This window comes from Mus caroli, unplaced genomic scaffold (genome assembly GCF_978045245.1).
Source record: "Mus caroli unplaced genomic scaffold, Mus_caroli_1 scaffold_8, whole genome shotgun sequence".
In the NCBI taxonomy this organism is placed as follows: domain Eukaryota; kingdom Metazoa; phylum Chordata; class Mammalia; order Rodentia; family Muridae; genus Mus; species Mus caroli.
In genome coordinates this window covers 103,653,706-103,672,957 of record NW_028227263.1, presented here as the reverse complement: position 1 = coordinate 103,672,957, position 19,252 = coordinate 103,653,706, and the positions used below count along the sequence as shown (strand labels likewise).

The window sequence follows — 19,252 nt, the reverse complement described above, 5'->3', positions numbered from 1 at the left end:
CAAAGCAGAGTGGAGCAGCATCTCTGTCTGTCTATCATCTTTTTTCTATCATCTATCTTGTATCTACCATTTACCTTTTATATATCATCTATCTTCTATCATCTATCTACCTTTCCATCATTATCTGTCATCTCTATGTCTCTATTTTCTATCATCTATCAATATATCATCTACTAACCCTTTTCTTTCTGCTATCTATTCTATCTATCTATCTATCTATCTATCTATCTATCTATCTATCTATCATCTATCTATCTATCTATCTATCATCCATCTATCCATTTATCCATCTATCTATCTATCTATCTATCTATCTATCTCTATTCTATCTATCTATCTATCTATCTATCTATCTATCTATCTATCATCCATCTATCTATCTATCTATCTATCTATCTCTATTCTATCTATCTATCTATCTATCTATCTATCTATCTATCTATCATCCATCTAGTTTGGGTTTAAATGTACATTGTCCCCAAAGGCCCATATATTTGTACAGTTGGTATCCAGCTGGTCGCAGTATTTTCTAAAGCCTTGGGATCTTTCAGACATGAGGCACAGCTTATAGAAGGGGGTGTCAAGGACTGGGCTTGGAAGATGATATCTACATCTAGTTCTGGCTTGAGCCTGCTGCTTCCTGATTCATCAAGATGTGGAGCCTCCACTACATGTACTCACTTGAGCACCATGTTGCCTTCCTCGCCATGATAGACTGAAACCATGAACAAGAATAAACCTTTCTATCCTTCATGTTTCTGTCAGCACCCTATCAACAAAGACAAGAAAGGTAACTAATACGTACAACATGAAACCATAAAGGGATTGCCTGGGGAGAGAAAGGAGCCTAGCGACTAATAGGATGCTAACAGGAGAAGGGGATGAACATGGCCAAAATATGTGATACACTTGGAAGAAAATATAGCAAAGTCTATCACTGTGTAAATAATGTATGCCAATTTCTAAGTAAAAATTAAATCTAAAACAGTCAATCTTATTACTGGAGAGATGGCTTAGTCGTTATGAGTACAGGCTACTCTTACAGATGTCTGGGTTCAGTTCCTAGCACCCATGTGGCCTCTCACAACCCTCTGTAACTCCAATTTCAGACTATCTGATGACCTCTTCTGGCCGCTGCAGGCAGGAGGCATGTAGGTGGCGCACAGGCGTGCATGCAGGCAAAACATTCACACACATACAGTTACAATAAAGTCAAGTGCTGGGTGGTGGTGCACATCTTTAATTCCAGGACTTGGAAAGAAGAGTTCAAGGGCTGTCTGGTCTGCAGAGCAAGTTCTAGGACAGCCAAGGCTACACAGAGAAACCCTGTCTTGGAAAAAACAAAAGGAAGAGGGGAGGAGAGGGGAGAGAGGAGGAGAAGAGGGGGCGGGGAAGGAGGGGGAGGGGAGAGAGGAGGAGAAGAGGGGGCGGGGAAGGAGGGGGAGGGGAGAGAGGAGTAAAAACGTCAAGCTTATGATTCCCAGGGCACGATAGCAGTTGTGTGGACAGGGCAGCATAGGGGCATGGGCAGCACAGAACGCCTGTGTCACGGAAGGAATGGCTCTGAAGCCCTGTGCATCACATGTCAACCTAGGTGACTCTTTCCTTCTCCAGAGCCAGCCTCCTGGGGCCACCATGCTTTCTCCAGCCATGGTCATGGTCATGCGGTCCTTTGCGGAACCTTTATCTCTGAGTACTCCGTGGTAGTGTCCTGCTGCCCCCACAGGTTCATGGGCTTCATCTCGTGAAAGCTGAGGGTCGCATAATGTATCTCTTCCTCTGTGGAGGAGGGGGCCGCCTCAAGTATGGGAGGCAGGGGCTCAGAGCTGTCATCTGCCTGGGATTCAACCAGAGGATTCTGTAAAGAGAGGAGAGAGTCAGAGAAGACAGCAGGGGCCCCTGGAGCCCCACATCTACTCACCCACAAACATTTTAAATTTTAAATTGCATGTATGTGTGTAGGGGTATATACACATATGGTGCAGTGCCTACAGATGCTAGAAGGTGGCATTTGATTCCCTAGAGCTGAGGTTAAAGGAGGTTGTGAGGAGCTCGATGTAGGTGCTGAGAACTGAACTCAGGTCTTCTGCTGGGGCAACACACTCTCTAAACCCAAGCCTCTCTCCAGCCTCCCATGTGCAATTTTTTTGGGGGGCGGGGGAGGGGAATCACCTTTACTCCTACTTTCTGAAAACATTTAATACTTAACAAGCACCCCGTCTCCCTAGCTCCACCAGCAAGATAGTAAGTACTTTTGCCTCTAGTTTATAGATGTGAAGCTGAGATGGAAATAAGCAACTCAACCAGAGTCCCTGGGAAAGCTGGTGCACAGCTGCCATGCTAGACTTAGGGGACAGAGGTAGAGACAGGAGACTCACTACAAGTTCAAGACAAGTGTGGTCTACATTGGAATTCCAGTTCAGTCTGGGCTACTGTAACAAGCCCTAAAGAGAAACCCAAACCAAAATCCCAGTTAAAACCATAATCCATTTCTTCTGACCCCCAATACCTATATTGTACTAGGGACACAAGTGTGAGATTCTTAGGCAGTTGTTGGATATTCTAAGGTGGAATGGGTATGACAGACGTAGGACCATGGCCTCTTTTATTCTTGATATATGTGTGTTACATCAGTGTGAGGTGTGTGTACACACATGAATGCCGAGGTAAAACGTCTATATCAGGGTCTTCCTTTATGGTGCTCCACCTTATTTTTTAAGACAGGGCCTCTCATTAACCCTGGAGCTCACCATTTGACCAGGTCCAGTTGTTTCTGCCCCTACCCCGGCACTATGGTTGTAGGTCTGCACCACTGTGCCTGGTGATCCAAACTCAACTCCTCATGCTTGCAAGCACTTTACCCACTGAGCAATCTCCTCGGCCCCAGCCTTTTGAAGGCGGTCATAATAGTGTCTGTTGAGTGCTCAGCGTGGTGTTTCTGTAATCCCAGCACTTGGGAAGCTGTGGCAGGAGGATTCCTGTGAGCTCAAGGTCAGTCTGGGCTATATCAAGGTTACTAGATCTGACAGGAGTATACAGCAAGACACATCTCAAAACAAATGATTCAACAGACATCTAATCATGATTCATGATACGGGCAAGACAGGGTGAGTGGCAGGTGCAGTGTCTTGATTCAGGCATGATGCCTGCTTCCAGGAGCTTCCACACTGCAGAGCAGGGTAAGGAACAGCTGCTGGCCAAAGAAATCTCATCTGATGAATGCCCCCTTAAGACACTCCCACCCCGAATACCTAGAACCTGTAAATATGTAAGCAGGAGGAACGTCACAGGTGGTACTGAGCTAAAGACAGGATTGGATAGAAACTGTATGAACATGCACCCAAATACACATACACTAGGCTCAAGAAAGAAAAGACAATGCTTTTAATTCATGTAACCCAAGGTGTAGCCAAGTTGAACCCTGCCTACCTTTAATGTTTTAAACTTTATTTTATTTTCATGTATGTGTATCTGTGTGTATCTGTGGGGGGGTGGTGGTTATGAATAGGTGAAGGCAGTACCCATGGAGGCCAAAACAGAGTGTTGGGTCCCATGGAGCTTGAGTAACAGGCAGATTGAGCTGCCTGATGTCGGGGGTGCTGAAATTGAACCTAAGTCTCCTGCAGGAACAGGGAGCACTTTTAGCCTCTGACCTACCTCTTCAGCTTTCTTGTCTACCTTTAAATGCACCCAGGACACTAACGGTAGCCTACAATAGGGCAAAATCATTGAACACAATGTCTGTTTTATACTTAAGTATTGAATAGCAACATTAAAACAGAGGAAGGAGAAAAAGAAAAGAGAAGAAAAGAAAAACCATGGACCACACACCCCATGGCCTTGGGGCCACAGAGTGGAGGCTGTGATACATGGCTGGTGCTCAGAATCACAGAGAAGATTGAATCGCATGCTACTGGTTCCAGTAGATAATCAAAACTCAAACTTGGAAGTATGATTTCCACAGAATGGGTATTGCTTTTGGGTGATGTTAAAACTAAAAAAGCTTCTAAGCTGGGCTGACAAGATGGCTCAGGGGTAAAGATGCTTGCTGCCAAGCCTAATGATCTGAGTTCAATCCCTGACACCCACATGGCAGAAGAAGAGAACCAACTCCTGAATGCACACCCTGGCATGCACACACACACACACACACACACACACACACACACACACCACAAAATAAATGAATGTAGAAATGTAGTAAAACCTTAAAAAGAAAACTCACAAATCTAAACACGTATAACAGGAAACATTGTATACCTGGACTGTTTGTACCTGAACCCTCAACCCTTGTCAAACAGTCAGTCAAACAATACATTCTGTGTTGGAGAGATGGCTCATAGGTTAAGACAACATACTGTTCTGCCAGAGGACCAGGATTCAATTCCCAGCACTCACATTACATATAGCTCCAGGGGACCCAGCTCCCTCTTTTGTCCTCCATGGGTACCACACCCGAGTGTGTGTGTTCAGACATATAATTGAACAATCTGCGCTCCTCCTTTTCTGCCGCAAACTCTTTCCTGCAGTCTCTTCACCTCAGTGACCTGCACCTCTCTCTTCCTGTCTACTCAAGGTAAACCTCCGAGTCAGCTTCCAACCTCTTTCACTCATCATCCTGCATCCCCTGTCACTCAAACCCCACTCTCAGCCCACATGTATCCCTTTCATGAGTGATCCATCAGCCAGTCCAGATTTCCTCCACATCATCTCTAGAATCCTTCCTAATGCCTCTGCCTCTGTCCTCCCCTTGCCAAGGTGTTGGCTGCTGTTGCATCCAGAGGCATCCACAGAGGTAACAGATTGTTCCTTTCCCGTGGAAGTTACAGTAAGCTCGTTCCTCATAGTGGTTTGTTTGCTCAGAAGTGATTTGTACACTCAACTTCTTCAAAATCACTTCCTGTGGTGGCCCATCCTTCCCCTGTCTCTTCACACAGCCCTCATGGCTGCTCTTCCACTCACTGCCTGCTGCCTCCTCTTTCTGAGAGGATTACTAAATCTAGAGCACAGACTAGATAGATAGATAGATAGATAGATAGATAGATAGATAGATAGATAATGACTGAGTCCAAGGTTTTCTACGGTTCTTCAAGATGGGTCCCTGGAGCCTGGTCTTTGTTAGTACTTAATATTTCACAAGTGGATGAAAGGAAGGGACTTGGGGCGATGGCCCAGTGGTAAAGTGCTTGCTGTGGAAGTATGGGGGCCAGGATTTGGATCCCTAGAAATGATGTAAATGCCAGCTGGATGTGGTGGCTCACCCATAACTCTAGCTTTAGAAGGCAGAGGCAGGGGATCCCTGGCTAGTGAAAATAACATCAGTGATCTCTGGGGTTGGTTAAGTGGCCTTGCCTCAGTGACAAGGTGGAAGAGCCACTGAGGACGATCCCAGTCATCAATCTCAAGCCTCCTCTTACATGTGCATCTACGTGCACGCATACTCCTACAAGCACACAACACATGCACACGTGCACACACACACACACCTCCTCTTACATGTGCATCTACGTGCATTCATACTCCTACAAGCACACAACACATGCACACGTGCACACACACACACACACACACCTCCTCTTACATGTGCATCTACGTGCATGCATACTCCTACAAGCACACAACACGTGCACACATGCACACACACACAGACACACACACACACACACACACACACCTCCTCTTACATGTGCATCTATGTGCATGCATACTCCTACAAGCACACAACACATGCACATACCTCTCTACAGCTTTGTGTCCTTAGAGGGAGATGGGATGAGAACCTGTGAACTTGAGGTAGAAAAGAAAAAAAAGGAGAAAGACAATCTGAGACAATCTGAGTCCTCCCTGCTCAGTCAGAGAGCAAGCAGTGTGGACAGACACTATTTACTATCATCGAGTTGGGAAATGGGCTAGAGAGGTCCACTTGTAAGACACCCAACTGGGACCACACTCAGCAGAACAACCCAGGATCCATCTCAGGGGAGGAGTCCAGGCAGGAGGACCCTGGGCTTGAACACAGGCACACTGGTCACTCACCTGAGAAACTGAGACCTTGAGGGCATTTGGGTGCGGAGCTACCACAGTTGGCCTGGCTGGTTTCCTCCTGTAGGATCTTACTCTGGGTGAAGGACACCAAGGAGCCTCTAAGTATGGCAGGAAGGAGTGCAGGTGGCAGACTCCCCCACCCTCTGCTTGCAGTTAAGTCTGTGACGGGTGGTCAAGGTGGCCAGTGCTCCCGTCACAGAGGCTCCTGTGTTGGAAAGCAGCTCCCACCATCTGGGATGGTGGAGCCTGAGGGTTGCAACCTTCCAGACTTCTACACACTCACCATATCCCTAGACCACAGCTTCCCCTGACTTCAGGCTCCCCACCCACCTAGGTCTCTCCCCCAGGCCTGGACTCAGGGTCAGGTATCAGGCTTGTCCCTCACCATGTGGGGTTTTTCTTCCCCACCAAGGCCGATACTCACACCAGGAGGAGGATGCAGACAGATAGGAAAAGGAGGGCTGTGACTCCTGAACCCACAAAGGTCCCCATCATCATTTCGGATAAAGTTGCACTGCCTGCAGACAGAGAATGCTAAGAAACCTCGCCTCTCCTCCTACACTAGCCCCACACAGGAAGCTGAACTTACTTTCCACCTTTCTCAACCCTAGCTCAGATATCAGAACAGGGACCGGGGGTGGAAGGGACAAGAGAAGGCAGAGGGGACATAAAAAGCTGGGCAGCAGCTTTGTTTGGTATCCTTTTCAGCAGAGAATTATTTTGCATTTTAAAATTGGATCATTGGGGCTGGTGAGATGGCTCAGTGGGTAAGAGCACCCAACTGCTCTTCCAAAGGTCCAGAATTCAAATCCCAGCAACCACATGGTGGCTCTCAACCATCCCTAACAAGATCTGACTCCCTCTTCTCCCTCTTCTGGAGTGTCTGAAGACAGCTACAGTGTACTTACATATAATAAATAAATAAATCTTTAAAAAAATAATACAATTGGATCATTAAATATATCTCAGCATGTATTAGGGTCTGGGTTCCAACCCCAAATTTATAACAGGCAAAGGAATATTTCACCCCAGCCAGATGTAGTAAAGAATGCCTGTCATTCTAGCTACCTCTGAAGCAAAGGCAGGAGGCCCTCAAATGCAAGGGGTTTCTGGGCTATAAACTGAGTTCAATGTCTGCCTGGGAAACTTGATGAGTCTATCTCACAATAAAAATAAAAACGTGGGCTGGGGATATAGGTCAACTGTTAAGTGCCTGCCCAGAATCCCCAAGTGACGGGATGGGATCCGGGCCACCACACAGGGTTGACCACTGAGTTGTTTCACATTTATTTTACACTGTTTTGCTTTGGTTCAGTTTCCCCTTGAATTTTATGTCCTTTCCTCCTGGCCTGCAGAAGCAAGGATCTTGTACTCAAAGCTCAGCCATCTAAGTCCCAGCCATCAAAGTCTCAGCCATCTAAGTCCCAGACCCTCCCCTCAGTTCAGGATTTGCTGTTTCTTGAAGTAACTCCTCTCCCTGACCCACACCCTCCTCACAGCAGGAGTAAGACAGTAAGGTTTTGGATAGCCAGAACATTATAGGCCTCACAGCTCAGCAAGACTTGAGCTAAGGTTCCCCACCGCCACCCCCCATGAAGCTAACAAGGCTAATGGGGAGACTGCCAGGATGACACAGGGGTTGACCTCCTCCTGCCTGCCTGCCTCTGGCCCACAAACCACTCACTCTGTGGAGACAGGCTCAGGGAAATGTGTTGGGAGCCCAGGGCATGTTGAGCTTGGCAGGTGTACACTCCTCCGTGCTTAAGATGCACTGGAAACAGCTCCAGGAGCCCGGGCTTGGACAACTTTGATGGGCACAGGGTCAGATTATCCCAGGACCAGCTTAGGTTCGCAGGGGGATAGCTGTCGGTGCTGCAGATGAGACGCAGTGACTGGCCCTCAGAGATAGGAAGAGATGAGCCATTCTTCAGGATTGTGGAAACTGTAGAGAAGGAGCCAGAGTCAGTGTGATGTGGTTAAGAAAAGGTACACTAGAATCCAGAGAGGGCATTGCCACAGCAGTAGGGAGCAAAGGATAGGAAAACATGGGCGTTCACTTATCGCCACAGCAAGAACCTAAACTTGCCTCATTGCCATGTGAACTACTTGACTATAAGCCTCAAAATGAAAGAGAACATGTGATCCAGGTATACACTTGGAGTTGATGATGAGAGAGAGTCCGACAAACAGAGGTCGGGTGGGGGAAGGGGGAGACAGAGACAGAGAGCGACAGAAACAGAGGGACAGAAAAGAGGGGTTGAGGACTGAAGGCAGTGTCTCATATAGCTCAGGCTGGCTTCAAACTCACAATGTAGCAAGGATGACCTTTAACTCCTAATCCTCCTGCTTCCGCCTCCTAAGTGCAGGTGTGCATTACTGTGCCCAGCTTATGCGGTTCTGGGAATGGGACCCAGGGTTCTGTGCCTGCTGGGCAAGTAGTCTATGAGTTGAGCCACATTCCATGCATTTAGGGGTTTATCACTCAAAAGACACACACTGTTGTCGTAGATATAAGACCTATTCACTATTCATTGCTGGTGGCACAGGGAACTCCATGGCTTTGCTGCCCATTGGTACTAGAAACCCACAGAATTAGATCCATGAGTTCTGGGTACTGTGGTCATAGAGACCAAAGACAATCTCTGCTACTGACATCTGGTTCCTCTCAGAACCTCAGGTGGACAAGCCCAGGCTCACAGCCTATGTGGACAGGACACTGGTCACTTATAGACTGGACACTGAGCTTCTGAAAACAGCACTGTATGTTTTGAGTGCCTAACTGTGTAGCTATGTCTCTTTGCACAAGAACTCAGAGCACAGCTACTGGGGAAATGCAGGTAGATCCAAAAGTGGGGAGAAGGTCCTGGATGGTGTGGCTCTGCTATATGCTTATCACTCTGTACCTGTGGTGGTCAAGGGGCATTGCACATCTGGGAAAGTGAGGGGTTGATACCTAGGAAAATACCTAGGAAACTCCTAGGAGTTTCAGGGGAGTTGATCCAGTGATTCCCCAAGGAGGAACCTCTTGTCTCCAGGGTGAGCCCAGTGTGAGGCAGAATCAGCCTTCCCTGAACAGAAGAGATGCTATATCCCCCACCCAGGATGGTACCTACCTGAGTCAGCTCCTTGATAGATGGTCACAGTCAGATTCTTTGGAGCATCTAAGAGAGAATGACACAGTGAACTCATCAACCGCCCTCTGTCCCCAGCAGGTGCCTAGGTGGGTATGGCAGGGAGCCATCATCCTGATGATCCCCCTTATCAGGATTTTAGGACCTAGTGGCCAGACCCTGACCCCACCCTGGGGACCACTTTGTACTAGAAAAACAGGCATCCCAGCCCAGCCTCACATGACACGTTGAGACGGATGGTCATTCTTGTGGACACATCAGTTCCAGGCAGGGTCACCTGACAAGTGAGGTTGGTGCCATGGTCCTGAGGCTGGGGGGTGATGGTTAGCACTGAGGAGCCCGTAGTGTTGGCGCTCAAAAATGACACAGAGGTACCAGTCCAGGAGAAGATGGGGGGTGCCGTCCACCCACAGCCCCAAGGCACAGAGCAGGTCAGGTTGCTGGGATGGCCAGCTTCAAGCGTCTCCGGGAGAAGAATTTGGGGGGTGTTAGTGAGGGCTGGTGAGGAAAGGGGAGAAATGGATCATCAGGATGGGGTCAGGTGCAGCTTCAGAGGAAGCCCCGGCTCTGATCCAGCTCCTCCCCTGAGCCCTGATACTCAAACCCAGCTGCTCCCAGGACAGAGTTCTATCCCAGCCCTGCCCTGAGGCGTGATCCCGTACACTGCCCCCAACCCATGGCATCTTTGCAGACCATGTCTGACCTGTTACATCCAGAGTCATCTTGTCCCAAATGTAATTATACTTTGTTTTTCCATGCTCCAGGCGAAAGAAGTATAACCCCGCATCCTTCTTTCTGACCTCTCTGATGCTCAGGGAGCAGTCATTCCTCCGAGGGTCTCCGAGCAGGAAGAATCGATCCTGGATTTCCTTCACTACTTTACTCCATATGTTATTTGTGGCCACGATGGAATCGCTGCGTCTGTTGGGTCCTTCCCTGAACCAGAATCCATGAACCGGGTCTGAGTCAGTCCAGTCAGTTGACCTCTTGAGATAGGAAAAGTTACAGGGCACAAGGACACACAGGCCCTCCTGCACCACCACCTTCCTTTCCACATTCAGGGTGAAAGCCTTCCTGGGGTTCTGACCCTCCACACCCTTTATCCCCCAGAGCAGCAGCAGCAACAGCAGCATGTCCAGCTAAAACTGTCTCTCCAGGCTCTGCTTTGAGGAACTAAGAGATGCAAGGCCCTGAGGAAGCCCCAGCGGAAGCAGGGGTGAGGCCAGGAAAGTGGCTGCCTCAGGAGGAGGAGCTTCAGACCCAGGCACTGTCAGGACCCTTGAGTATCAGCTACTTACCACCCAGACCTACTCCTGAGACCAAAAATGGCCTCTCCCACATTCACCAGTTCAGGGCCTGACCACCTCTCCTCCTTCTCTACTAACCTTGGTCTTTGAGTGACATTTTTTGCCCAGTGAAAATGCATTTGCTCCCTCCAGAGCCCCCCAGAGCTTTCCCTGAGGCTGATGATATTGGTGGAGTTGGGGATGGTTCTAGGGCATAGGGAAGAAGGGGGACTGGGAGGTACAGGCTGGGAAGCATCCCTCCTTCCTTTAGCAGCTTGTCCTGGCTCACCACCCTCTCTGCACAATGACCTGAGACTTGTTCCCAAAGCTCCACTGTCCAATTAGGAGATGGATCTCAGGCCCCTAGAGCATCTCACAGCCAGAGATTCAGTGAAGGTAGCAAAGACTGAATGGCTAGTTGCTATAGAGGGGTTTGTATAGACATAATGTTACTGTGCAGTGTGTAAAGATTGTCCTTGTATTGTTCAAATGCTGATTTCTGTGCCCCCATATCTGGTTGCAAAACATTGCTCCCCAATTATTCCCTGATTGGTCAATAAAGAAGCTGATCAGTCAATGACTGAACCGGGGGGAGAATAGGACTGGACTTCCTCCCAGCTAGGGACAGGGGGACAGAGAAAGGAAGTGGGGATTCACCACGGGGAGACAGTCCAGGAGATATGCAGAAAGACCTGGATCCCAGGGAGGCAGATCAGTACTACAAGGCAAGTATCACTGGGACATAGCCAGATTAATTTAGAGGATTATAGTAGACTGGTACTGCTCAATTGTTTTGCCCTTAAAGCTTGTTAAATCAATATAATAGTCCAATCTCAATTATTTAGGAGTTAGTTGGATTAAGAGTAAAACTGCAACAAACACTTTACATATTGCCACTGGCTTAGTCAGGGTTTGCATTCCTGCACAAATATCATGACCAAGAAGCAGGTTGGGGAGGAACGGGTTTATTCAGCTTACACTTCCACATTGCTGTTCATCCCCAAAGGAAGTCAGGACTGGAACTCAAGCAGGTCAGGAAGCAGGAGCTGATGCAGAGGCCATGGAGGGATGATACTTACTGGCTTGCTTCCTCTGGGCATGCTCAACTTGCTTTCTTATAGACCCCAAGACTACCATCCCAGGGATGGCACCACCCACAATGGGCCCTCCCCACTTGATCACTAATTGAGAAAATGCCCCACAGCTGGATCTCATGGAGGCACTTCCCCAACTGATGCTTCTTTCTGTGTGATAACTCCAGCTGTGTCAAGTTGATACACAAAACCAGCCAGTACAACGACTAACAGGTGGAGATTAACATTCTTCCCACTAAAACCTATCAAGGGAACTGAATATATAGCAAGCTTGGTAGAGTGTTTGTTTTATATTCACAGAGCTCTAGGTTCCATCTCCTGCACCACATAGGTTGTGTGTGGTAGTATGTGCCTGCCAACTTGGCACTTAGGAATAGGAGGCAAGAGGGTCAGAAGTCCAATGTCAATTTTGGTTGGTTACATAGTGAGTTTCAGCTCAGCCTTGGCTTCAGCAGACCCAGGCTCAAAACATATACGCCAAAACAAACACAGCACAAGCCAAAATACAGCAAGGTTACAGAGGGGAGTCTCACTCACAGTAGATCAGGGGATATGGAGGCTGAAATTTTGTACTGAAACTTGGTAGAGAGAAGATTGTCAAATGGAAATCTATTTTTTTTTTTTTTTTTTTTTTTTTTGGTTTTTCGAGACAGGGTTTCTCTGTATAGCCCTGGCTGTCCTGGACCTCACTTTGTAGACCAGGCTGGCCTCGAACTCAGAAATCCGCCTGCCTCTGCTTCCCGAGTGCTGGGATTAAAGGCGTGCGCCACCACGCCCGGCTTCAAATGGAAATCTAATGTAGCTGATCTAGCAAGCAAGGAGACATTTTAAAGAGATGCTGTGCCTTCCATTTGCTATCACATTTTTTTGGGGGGGGAGGATAAAGGGCTCCAAAGAGTTAAACTTTCCACAGGAGTACCATGCTGGAGTCAGAGAAATGCTAAAGTCCAGATGATACCCACAGGCTGAACTCAAAACCCAGGAAGAATCCACACAGTTTTGACAAAACTTACTGGAACACCTTGCGAGCCAAACAAGGATCTGTCAACGATGGGCTGTATCAAACCTTTAGCAGGACTCCTTTGTTTGTTTGTTCGTTTCGTTTTGTTTTGTTTTTTTGAGACAGGGTTTCTCTGTATAGCCCTGGCTGTCCTGGAACTCACTTTGTAGACCAGGCTAGCCTCGAACTCAGAAATCCACCTGCCTCTGCCTCCGAAGTGCTGGGATTAAAGGTGTGCACCACCACGGCCCAGCTTTTAGCAGGACTTTTAATCATACATACTTTTTTTTTATGAATTCAGTAAATATTTATTGAGAACTCGTATCTCTAACTCTAAGGAGCATGTGACAGACCCCTTACCTCCAAAGGGCTAACCCACTAAAGCAGAGCTGCCTGGCTCTCACTCAGTCACTGTCAGCATTTAATTCATCCTGAAACATGTGCCAGACATGGACTTTCTGTGTAAAGGCAAATAGTTATGGTGGGAGGGGACTGGCTCACATCTGGGTGTCTGTGTAAGGTTAGAGGATGACTCTGGGGAGTTGGTAATCTCCTTCATTCTGAAGAAGAAGAGTACTGGGCACCGGGTGCCAGCCCTGAAATCTTACGTAAATCCTTGTAGATGGCTACGGTGAGTTTTGATGCCTGTGCATGGCCTTCTGACCCTGTGCCCAGTACCCTTCTCCCTTTCACACTTTCCCACCCCTGCTGCGGCTTCGTTCTCTGACCTCTGCCTTTGGACACTGCCAGCCTCCTGTTCCTCCTCACTTCCTCTGCTCTTCTGGGAAGGGCCTGGCTATCTTTGCATCCCTGGTTCCTTATCCACTGTGACTATATGAACAGCTTCTTTAAAGTTCCCTCTTCATTAAGGACACCCACCAATGCTTCAGATCATCTCTGCAACAATACTTTTGGATGCTGCTCAAAAAGACTGGTTTAAGGATTTCTGTCCTAAAGCTTTATTATTTATCAAGGAATTCATAATATAGCTAAGGGTGCTTCTGTGGCACTGTCAGTCCCCACCACGACACACTGGATTCACAAGATCTCTACTATCCAAACTATTTGACGGACAATAGCAACTTATAATGGTCAGATCCTATAATTTAATGTTTGGTTTTGTATAAATTTAACTGTTCATTCAAATACCTATTACATTCATCACAAATTATATAATTTAAAAATCTAACTAGGAGATGCTGTCAAGTCACATACCTCTATGATCAATTAGCCTTTTAAATTTCAAAGTTAAAAACTACATCCAATTCTGTGAATTTGAATTTTCAAATGCTCCTGAAAAGAGTTGGCACTCATCCTTCCACTTTGCTGTTTTTGTTTTAAAGCACAGTCCATTTGTCTCAGAGGTACTCTCTTCTCCCAGTGAGGCAGCAGTCACCACAGTGTGACCTGTGGTGTCGTACCCTCCACTCAAAGGCATTCTCTCTTTCCATGAAAAAAATGAACAGGAAGGGACAAGCGCCCGCTTTCCCTGTTCTGTTGATTCTTGGTGCTTCCATTGTATTGTGAATGCCTGATTTGAATTGTACAGCAACGACAAATACCAGGATTTATTCTGAAAGGCTGTGTGTTCCAACAAGCATATATTAGCAGCTTCCAACTCGGTCTCTAGGAATGATTCTCAGTTCTGAGCCGTGCTTCAGGAAAACATTCCCAGCAGTCTGTGCAGATTTATTCCTATTCCATCATTAGTAATGATCGCACTTGTAGCTGCAGGAACTTTAAATTCTTCTGCTGCAAACTTTAGCACTGCTGTGAACACTGTACTTCCAGGAACACTGAGAACTTTGTACGGCAGCCTCGGGTCCGACATCAACGTGATTTTAAAGGACACCTTCGACATGGTAGAACCGCCTGACACACATCGCCCATACATACTTCTCGATCTGTAATTAAACCTAAACTTCTTATCAGGACCCTGAAGATAGACTTGAGGTCTATTAGGTCTGTTAGGGCTACTAGCGCTCAAGCATTGACCTAGAAAACTACAATAACACAGATTTTAAAAAGAGGTAAAAACTCTCTTCCTTGTGCAAGGAAAGGTTTTTTGTTGGAGGCAGAATTCAGGCTCACTTACATTAGGCATATGCTCTACGACTGAGCCACATCCCCAGCCCCTCACTGGGGGATTCTAGGCAGGAGCTCTAATCCTGAACCACACTATCAGTGCCTCATTGGGAGACTCTAGGAAAGGGTTCTCCTATTGAGTCATGCCCCTACCCTCTCACTGGTATTCTGTACTGCTGAGTCATGGCCACAGCCTAACAAAACATATTTCTTCCCTGCTGTTGTCTCTTACTCTTGCCTGGCTCCAGAGGACCACCTGTCTGTTCAGAATCTTCCCCAAGGGGTTCAACTGAAGAGAAGACATAAAGTGAGAAACACCAGCCTTGTATTGTCTCCCCTCAGGGATGGTCAGCAATTCCTAGAAGACTGTTTAACTTGTGGTGGGAGCTAGGAGGGAGTGGAGATAATCCTGAGAGGTCAAGTCTCTTTTGACTTATGTCAGTTTTCCTTGAAACATTTAAGATAGGGAAAATATATATAACACATCTGAAAAGTGACCCAGAGATATACCACAAGAGAAATGCCATCAAGAAACTTCCCATTGTGAGCCTCCTGGGTCATCCACCTACTCCTTTCCTTATTTCTACATTTGCTCCTTGTTATGCCTAGTCTTGGTTGTTAATGAAACTACATCTGGAATTAGTCAAAACCCAAGTGGTTGGGCATACCTATGAGGGTTTCCCCCCTTAATTAAATCATTGGAAGTGGGAAGACCCACTTTTAATCTGGATCTTTTGCAGTGAGAAAATAAACCTTTAATACAGATCTTTTGATATGAGAAGATCCATCCTTAATCTGTGCCACACCTTCTGCAGTAGAGCCCACTTCTTTGGCATTCTAGCATATACTGAAGACCAGCTGAGCCTCAATGACCGAACAACTACTGGATCCTTGTCCTTTCCATTGGTAGTCATCCATTGTTGAAGTAGATGAACCATAGGCTGTATATCATTCTAACATAAACCCCATGTGTGTATATATGTGATATATATCATATTCATTCTATAAATATCCTGTTCCTTGAGAGAACCCTGATTAATACATGTGGGCTTAAGTATGTCTGTCCATCATCCTCAACTAACAATCTCTCTCTCTCTCTCTCTCTCTCTCTCTCTCTCTCTCTCTCTCTCTTCTCTCTCACTCTCTTTCTCTAGCACCACTTTCTGAATTTTCAATTGTCAACCAACCTTTACCCCATCTTCGCCCAAATACTCTCTTCTAGTTACTAGAAATTGCAACAATTCAGTGGTCAGAAGGGCTGGGCCATTTGCCTCTCTGGTTCTCTCTTGTCCCCATTTTGTAAAAAAGCAGCACAGGAAGAAAAGAGCCTGAGAATCTGTATCTAAGAGAGGAACTTATGACACATAGCCCATAAGAATTGAGAAGATATATATGTCTCTTCCTCATTTTCAGAAGACACCGAGTTCCAGAATAGAAGTGCTAAAGTCCCTACAACACAAATGTTAAGATCTTTTTCCCCAAGGCTATGGTGATAAGACATGGGTCCTTGTGGGTGGAGGGAATGTGTATGTATGTGTGTGTGGGAGGCAGTGCACTTGCCTGTGCACATGCATGCACATATAAAATCCCGAATTCTACTTTGGGCATATTCTTTCTCTGTCACTCTCCACCTTACTTTTTGAGCAGGTTCTGTGATGGTCAATTTGACAAAACCCAAGATCACTTGGGAGATGGGCCTCTGCTCATGCCTGTGGGGGGCTTATCTTGAGTAGATGAATTGAGGCGGGAAGATGCTTTCTCGGTGGGTGGTACCGTTCCCTAGGCTGGGATCCTGGATTGTATGAAAAGGAGAAACTGAGCTGAGCACCCCCAAGCATTGCTCTCTGCTTCCTGATTGTGGATGCTTTGAGTTTCTGCTGTCCTTACTTCTCTCCCACAACAGTATCTTGAATTTAGAGTGTAAATAAATAGTTCTCCTATAAGTTGCTTTTGTTAGGGTATTTCATCAACAAAAACAAACAAACAAACAAGCACACACTTAAGGTAGTCTCCTCCCTACCCCCCCCCACTAGCCAGTGACCCCCTGGCATCTGCCATTGTTCCCCCCACACTCCAGCACTGTCAATACAGCCCTACACCCTGCCCTTGGATTTTATGTGGAGCTGCACGTCTGAACTCAGATCCTCATGCTTGTGTAGCGAACACTTCAATGAGCCATGGAGGTGAGTTGTTTAGTGTTTTAGTCATGGTTTCTATTGCTGTGATGCAACCCCAGATCTGAAAGCAACTTGGGGAGGAAAGGGTTTGTTTCACTCACAGTTCCACATAACAACACTTCGTCATCAGAATCAGGAAGGGCAGGAGTTCAGGCAGGGCAAGAATCTGGAGGCAGTGGAAGTTCCAAAAGCCATAGGTGAGTGCTGCTTACTGGCTTGCTCCCCATGGGTTGCTCAGTCTGCTGTCTTAGAGAATCCAGGACCACCAGTCCTGGGCTGGTCCCATCCACAATGGTCTGGGCCATCCCTCGTTAATCACTAATTAAGAAAATGCCTTACAGATTGCCAATAGTCCTATCTTACAGGAGTATTTTATTCATTGAAACTCCCTTCTCTGGTGACTCTAGCTTGTGTCAAGTTGACATAAAACTAGCCAGCACACTTAGGTAGGAATTAGGATGGGCCCACACAATTGGACTAATGCCACTTATATAAGAGACCCAAGGGAGGTTGCTTGCTTGTTCTACCACAAGACAAAGTATCATTTTCAAGAACATTCACCTTCACAGGATATCGAGTCTGCCAGTGCACCAGTTAACCTCCTGCTCTATAAGGAGTAAACCTCTGATATCTGTAAGCTTCCTAGTTTGTGGTATCTTGCCATATAAATAGTATGGGCAGGGAATTGTCTCATTGCATGCATTCTCCACCTTACACGCCATTGGTCAACTATTGTCTACTGGGATCAAATTAATACATATGAATTGTTGCCCGTGACCCATGGTACTCTGGATGGAACTTCATTCATTCATTCCATCCATTATTCATTCATTCGCCTGGTGGAGCACATCCATGCTATGTCTTCAGGTCTCCAGAAAAGGCAGGTAGGGCAGATCTAGAGGACAGCTGTAGCCTGTCTTTGGCTACTTTGTGGGTTGTTCTTTCTTCCATCCTTCTACATTCTTTTTTTGTTTTTTTTTTCTCCACACTTTAACCCCTGTCTTAGTTAGGGTTTCCATTGTTGGAAAGAGACACCATGACCAAGGCAACTCTTATAAGGACAATATTTAATTGGGGCAGGCTTGGAAGTTCAGAGGTTCAGTCCATTATCATCAAGGTCGGAGCATGGCAGCATCTAGGCAGGCATGGGAGAAGGGGCTGACAGTTCTACACCTTGTTCTGAAGGGATCCAGGGGAAGACTGGCAAAGCCCACCCTGACAATGACATACTTCCTCCAACAAGGACATACCCCCTAATAGTATCATTCCCTGTGGGTCAAGCATTCAAACACACGAGTCTATGGGTGCCAAACCTATTGAAACCACTAATTCCTCCTAACTATAGATAGGAGAGAAAAAAGGATAGAGGGGAAAGGGATGATATTATCGTTAGACTACTTCCTGCTGATTGGGAGTGTCAAGTTCCTTGGGGCAAGTTTGATCTTCACCATCAGGATATCTAATTTCTTCTTGTTTCTTTTTAACAACTACTTAACAAACCCCAACCAACCCAGCAACAACAACCACCCAACTTATTAGGGCTCTAGCATTTATATACCCTCTGAAAAGTCCCTGAATTGCAAATGTCACACAATTGCAGAAACTATTTGCAGCTGGCAAAATCACACCCCTGCTAGAGTATGACTGACTGCAAATCACAGTCAGCTGCTGTGGACAACCTGAAGCAGCCCCATATCCCACACCTGGGACTAAAATAAAAACGTATTACCATAGTATGTCTGTGCTTTTCAAAGAAAGCAAAATTCTTGCTATGGGAAGCAATATCTTTTTTTTTTTTTTAAGATTTATTTATTATATGTAAGTACACTGTAGCTGTCTTCAGACACTCCAGAAGAGGGCGCCAGATCTCGTTACGGATGGTTGTGAGCCACCATGTGGTTGCTGGGATTTGAACTCTGGACCTTCGGAAGAGCAGTCGGGTGCTCTTACCCACTGAGCCATCTCACCAGCCCGGGAAGCAATATCTTGATGGGTGACAGATATGCCCATGAGAGCTGGGGATGCCCTCTGTCTCTGCCCAGGACAGACTGGTTCTGGAGAGCTTTAAACAAGAGGATGATGCTGTCCATGGTGTCAATGAAGACTGAGCCATTGCTGCCCCAACAGAAGAGCCTGGTCACACAGAACAGAGACCCTAGTCTGGAGTCAAAGGGCTAGCATGGACATACCGAGGAGACTCCATGCTGCCTATCCTTGTGGATAGAAAGTGATGGCAATAAGTTGTTCTCTATGTGTGAGTCTCATTGATCCTCTCATCATCCCTGAAAGGTTGTGATTCCGCCCCACAACAGATCATGCAAGGCATCACATGCTTAGGGAAGTATTCTCTAAACAACCACAAGCATTTCCTATACAAATATGACATTCCACTCAGTATAAGAGACACTGATCATCATCATCATCACCACCATCA

General features: G+C 46.6%; 1 protein-coding gene and 1 pseudogene across 3 annotated transcripts; both read right to left on the bottom strand.

The window, feature by feature from the left end:
- Positions 1-1,201: 1,201 nt before the first annotated feature.
- LOC110299045 (sialic acid-binding Ig-like lectin 12) lies at positions 1,202-10,328 on the bottom strand. 3 transcript variants are annotated; one of them, XM_085841814.1, is made up of 8 exons: positions 9,880-10,328; positions 9,396-9,674; positions 9,159-9,206; positions 7,730-7,987; positions 6,470-6,563; positions 6,037-6,118; positions 5,738-5,787; positions 1,736-1,858 (listed from the first exon to the last, which is right to left on the bottom strand). In XM_085841814.1, exons 1-7 carry the CDS (start codon positions 10,307-10,309, stop codon positions 5,758-5,760), a joined length of 1,221 nt encoding a protein of 406 aa, XP_085697940.1. In that variant the 5' UTR covers positions 10,310-10,328; the 3' UTR covers positions 1,736-1,858; positions 5,738-5,757. The 3 variants fall into 3 exon arrangements, with proteins under 3 accessions (XP_021024293.1, XP_085697941.1, XP_085697940.1); XM_021168634.3 differs by lacking the exon at positions 5,738-5,787 and having other exon boundaries at positions 1,202-1,858; XM_085841815.1 differs by lacking the exons at positions 5,738-5,787; positions 9,396-9,674 and having other exon boundaries at positions 1,202-1,858.
- A 3,315-nt stretch (positions 10,329-13,643) lies between these two features.
- LOC110299085 (ubiquitin-fold modifier 1 pseudogene) lies at positions 13,644-14,436 on the bottom strand (annotated as a pseudogene).
- Positions 14,437-19,252: the final 4,816 nt, after the last annotated feature.

Bases quoted from the DNA above. Each gene is read 5' to 3' on its own strand.
- LOC110299045 (XM_021168634.3), bottom strand. From the start codon at position 10,309: ATGCTGCTGTTGCTGCTGCTGCTCTGGGGGATAAAGGGTGTGGAGGGT. The intron at 9,207-9,395 runs GTGAGGCTGGGC...ATTCTCTCTTAG, and splicing joins CATCCGTCTCAACGTGTCAT to ATGCTCCAAAGAATCTGACT. The intron at 7,988-9,158 runs GTAGGTACCATC...CCTTCTCTACAG, and splicing joins CTATCAAGGAGCTGACTCAG to TTTCCACAATCCTGAAGAAT.